Below are 4,692 nucleotides of genomic sequence, written 5' to 3'. Positions count from 1 at the left end.
TCCCCAGTAAGCCATTGTGAGCGGGGAAGTTAGGGACCTGGGTGCTTCTCCCTCTAAGCTGGGCAATACAGAGTCACACCCAATAAATATAATGTACAGCACCCTAATAACTGACCATACAGCAGCCAGATATACCATAAGCAGAAAGATCTATCTGGCTGTTGTATGAAATAAAATATATAATGTGAAATCTGGATAGATAGATAGATAGATAGATAGATAGATAGATAGATAGATAGATAGATAGATAGATAGATATGGGATAGATAGATAGATAGATAGATAGACCCACTCAAGTCAATGGGTCCGCATCCGCATCACAGAGTGCATACGGCTGGTGCCCGTATATTGTGCACCCACCATTTGCGATCCGCAACCGCCCTTACAGTCGTGTGAATGGGCCCTTAGACTTAGTGGCCAGAGTGAAAACTGTAGGATTTAATTTTTTTTTTTTATATATAGACGGTGACAAATATTCTTTAAAAATACCGTTTAACATACAAAATGTTACTCAAGCAATGGGTCATTTTCTGATGACACAATACCTTGAAAGAGGTTCTCTAGGACAGATAAACTGAAGACCTATCCTCAGTATAGGCTATCCCATCAGATTGGTGGAGTTTGATCCTTGGAACCCCCACCAATCTGCTGACTGAAGGGCCAGCAATTGCCACTCTCCTTCATTATGAACCAAGCACAGCTCCATACTTCTAGCAGTGGCTGTTCCTGGTATTGCAGCCTCGGAGGATGGAACTGACCTTGGCGTCATAATACCAGCAATACAAAAGTTTTAAGAGGGTAATATCTTATACTAATACATTGCTCCTGTCTGCTTACTTTTAGGAGAAGTCCTGTAAGCATGCAAACGGAGAGGAGGATAAGCAGCTGCCAGACACTGTAGACTCCGCTTATCTCCAAGCTGAAGGAACGGTCAGGCATGTTAATATCCAACCTGTCAAACCTTGTGTACCCCGAGTGCTGATACCAGGGGGCAGTGGGGCTGCCTGATACACAGCAGATTATCCCATTTTTACACACGCAGTAAGTTATCCATGCATTATAATTAGTGTTGAGCAAATCGAAATTAACAAAGTAGACTTCGATCCAAATTTCCGAAAAATTTTTATTCGCCACGAAGCACTTTGTGATAACGAATCAATTTTCCTGAAACATATTCACCTCACGGAGAGGCCATCGCGGCCATCTTGATTGAAGAAACAGTGTGAAATCTCACGTGAGGGGATGTGTGACATCACTACATCAGCCCGTCAGATCAGCGAGATGACGTGATGACATCACACATCACCGCATCAATCAAGATGGCCTCTTCACGAGCAAATGTATGAGGTATGTATTTTTTTTTAACCCCCTGATAGGCCTCGATGTTACTGTCAGATGCCACGATCAGCGGTGAGGGGTTCAATGAGGGAAGGGGGAGGTGCACTCACCGTTCCCTGTCATTACACCCGCTACATGCCATGGAATGTAATTTGTGACGAAGTAATTCATGACGAATAGAATTTCTTTGTAAAATTTGGCGAAGCAGCACTAAAAACCACTCTTTTATCCCCTTTCCTCTACTTCTGGGTTATCTTAGGCTGCGTTCACATCTGCGTTTTGGAGATCTGACGCAAATGCCAGCTGTTGTCTGTTGGTCCGTTGGAAACCTGGCATTTATGCCAAAAATCAGCTGGATCACCACCGGACCTCCTTGCAGTCAATGGGGATCCGGCGGTGAAGTAGATTGCCTAATCCTGTGAGATCCATCAGGCTGCTCTGTGCCAGAACAGCCTAACGGAGAAGTGAATGAAGCTTTACTCTATGGTCTTCCTCAGCTTCTGCTACGAGATGTAGTTTTGCAACAGCTGAGGAGCCACAGGTTGTAGACCATCTGCTACTTGCATAATGGGGCGAGCTGCATGAAGCAATAGAGCTGTACGCCACCTGCCATAGACTTGCACTGTGACTGCCGATAAGTTTATGAAGAAACGTAGAAAGCACCGACACGTCAAGTGATGGCACTCGCTGCACTGTGCAGTGTGAGGTACTGCCTCCCCCCTGCTCCACCGACGGTGGTTCCTAACTATATGCCCTTACAGTATATTGTGCAAAGCGAACACCGTGAAAGGAGTGGGCTCCAGCCCTTCAGCTTCTGATATAAGATTCTTGACCAAACCATCCTTTAAATTCCAAGTGGAGTATAAATAACCCACTCATTAGCCAGCAAGTTTTTACAGCCCAGCTTAGGAAGAATTGCTCGGTGACAGGGTCTTCTGTGCTACTGTATATGGTCTGAGGGTGGTGTCTGGAGGGTATATAAGCAGTGTCCTGTAAAGGGGGCAAGCACAAGTCACAGATTTCCTCCACCGGGAAGGTTACCTAAGGTGAGTTACATGCTCTCCGCTTTCTCAGCCTCTGGGATTCTACCTTGGTCCAGCGTGGAAGAGTAGAAGACTTGATCCTTATATTGACCTACAAGGAAAAAGATCAGACTGGAAGGACATCTCCTATGATTTTTGGACTACAGTTACTGCAAAGGGATAACTTTATATTGGCCAGCAGCAATCCTCAGCATCGCCCTATGGTTATTTACCATACTCAACGATGATCGCCACCAACACGTTCTAGCATTCCCAACCTGGATTGTTTCCTCATAGACCTATTCCAACCAAAGCTAGAGATCTTGTGTTATTGTTCGATTTGTGTTATCTACTGTCTATTGTAAATGGATGATTGTACTGCAAGGAGTGCTGTAGTAGACCATGCACAGTGAGTCGGAGGCTTATCGTCACTGCAAGGTTTTTGCGGAAGTGCCTTACAATGATGGATACTGGTGCACTGCATTGCAGTATAATCTCTCACTTAATGTTGCATGCTTGAAACGCCCCATTCATCATTTATCTCTTTGCAGATAAGAAGATGGCTTTTTCTGGTATCCTCAGTGAGGCTGACATCTCCGCTGCCCTCAAATGCACAGAAGGTACTAAACTATATCTGCTATCAGTACCTGGGTCTATCATCACTCCTCATCTCCGCAGATAATATATCTAGGACATCAGGTCAAGTTAGAAGTTAGGAGAAACAGTGCCTCCTTGTGGGGAAAAGGATAACTGCAAATACACACTGCCAGGAAATAACTTGAGGTGGTTTTAGAGTACATCTCTGCTGTAATTTACACAGTTACATCACTTTGTGGTAAATGCCTAATGTGCTTAAGGGTAAAATTCATAACCAGATTTATAGATAGTAATAGTAAAAGAGAATAAGTGTGACTGGTTCTTTAAATGTATTAGACCTATCTATCTATTATCTATCTATCTATCTATCTAATATTTAGCTAAATGTCATAAATACTCTGATTATATCCTTTCAGCCAAGGACTCTTTCAACTTCAAAACTTTCTTTGCCAAGTCTGGTCTAAGCGGCAAGACTCACGCTGAAGTCAAGAAAACCTTCGAAATCCTGGACCAGGACAAGAGTGGCTTCATTGAAGAAGGTGAGCTGAAGTGAGTATTCATCATCACCAATCAGATACCTAATAGGGATAGAAATGTAAAATTATTGACAGAAAATGGACCTAAATGCAGAGTCTGGTTATCTGGGGACTGTGGGTATGAGATCAGCAGCTTTTAATGATTTACATCTTAACTTCCATGGGTCTATATGATAAGACGAGGTTCTATAAAGTTCTTCTACAACATTGTGACTCTTCCCACATCCAGGCTGTTCCTGAAGAACTTCTGCGCTGATGCCAGGGAATTGACCGACTCTGAAACCAAGATCTTTCTTTCAGCTGGTGACTCAGACGGTGATGGCAAAATCGGAGTGGACGGTAAATATGGCAGAGTCTTTAATATATGAATGGTTCTAAATTACAATATATTAATTATTCAGTAGAATAGGATTGCATAGTGGTTAGAGGAGATGTCTAAGCCGTGGTCCTTCATGGGGCATCATTTCAAATATAGATCTTACCATCTATAAGCTTTTAGGTCTAGCTTTTACAATTTTTCACTATACTAAAAGACATACACAGGGATCCTCTTAAAGGGATTTGTCATTTATGGACTTATAGGAAGCTTCTTAGTTGTGTCCATCATTCCCATGGATTTATAAACTTAACATTTTATAAAATGGACATATAAACTATGTATCTATCTATTCAACGGCAATCTTCATTCAGTTGCCTCCTAGATGCTGCAGGCCTCCTTGGCTTGCAGAATGATGGTTGATCTGATCTGCATTCTCATAATAAGGACAGTATATTTTTTCACAGTTTTTTTTTTTTTTTTCATTTTTGCAGAATTCCTAGCTTTGGTCAAGGCTTAAATTAACCTTTTAATGGATGATCCTAGAAGTATCACCTTCCCTCCTTTTATTTGGTTAAACTGAAATGTTGATGGAACCCGGCTCAACGAAATCTAAGTTCACCCAGTCGAAGGGGACGTAGGATTCTTCGAGATCTACAAGCAAAATTCAGCGTCACCGCCTTGATAAGCAACACTTCCTTTTCTACCACCGACTTCGGGATCCTCAGCAGTTTAACTCAGAGATGTGATAATAACGCCTCTACCTATTTATTTATATATTTTTTATATTGATAACGCATTGACGGATCTTTCTACCATTACACCTTTTGTAAATCCACACGCTGACGATACCAAATGTTGATGTGCTAAAAGAACGACGTGA

At 42.2% G+C, this 4,692-nt stretch overlaps 1 protein-coding gene across 1 annotated transcript; it reads left to right on the top strand.

The window, feature by feature from the left end:
* The first annotated feature begins 2,855 nt into the window (after positions 1-2,855).
* Positions 2,856-4,361, top strand: LOC121007892 (parvalbumin beta-like). Its single transcript, XM_040440165.1, has 4 exons — positions 2,856-2,980; positions 3,374-3,506; positions 3,723-3,832; positions 4,304-4,361. Exons 1-4 carry the CDS (start codon positions 2,920-2,922, stop codon positions 4,327-4,329), a joined length of 330 nt encoding a protein of 109 aa, XP_040296099.1. The 5' UTR covers positions 2,856-2,919; the 3' UTR covers positions 4,330-4,361.
* Positions 4,362-4,692: the final 331 nt, after the last annotated feature.

Source organism: Bufo bufo, chromosome 7 (assembly GCF_905171765.1).
Source record: "Bufo bufo chromosome 7, aBufBuf1.1, whole genome shotgun sequence".
Taxonomy (NCBI): domain Eukaryota; kingdom Metazoa; phylum Chordata; class Amphibia; order Anura; family Bufonidae; genus Bufo; species Bufo bufo.
The sequence above is the reverse complement of the archived record's forward strand: the minus strand, read 5'-3'. Positions and strand labels throughout refer to the sequence as shown.

Coding starts and splice junctions, on each gene's coding strand:
- LOC121007892 (XM_040440165.1), top strand. CDS start 2,920: ATGGCTTTTTCTGGTATCCTCAGTGAGGCTGACATCTCCGCTGCCCTC. Junction 3,507..3,722: donor ATTGAAGAAGGTGAGCTGAA/GTGAGTATTCAT, acceptor TCCCACATCCAG/GCTGTTCCTGAAGAACTTCT. Junction 3,833..4,303: donor TGGCAAAATCGGAGTGGACG/GTAAATATGGCA, acceptor TCATTTTTGCAG/AATTCCTAGCTTTGGTCAAG.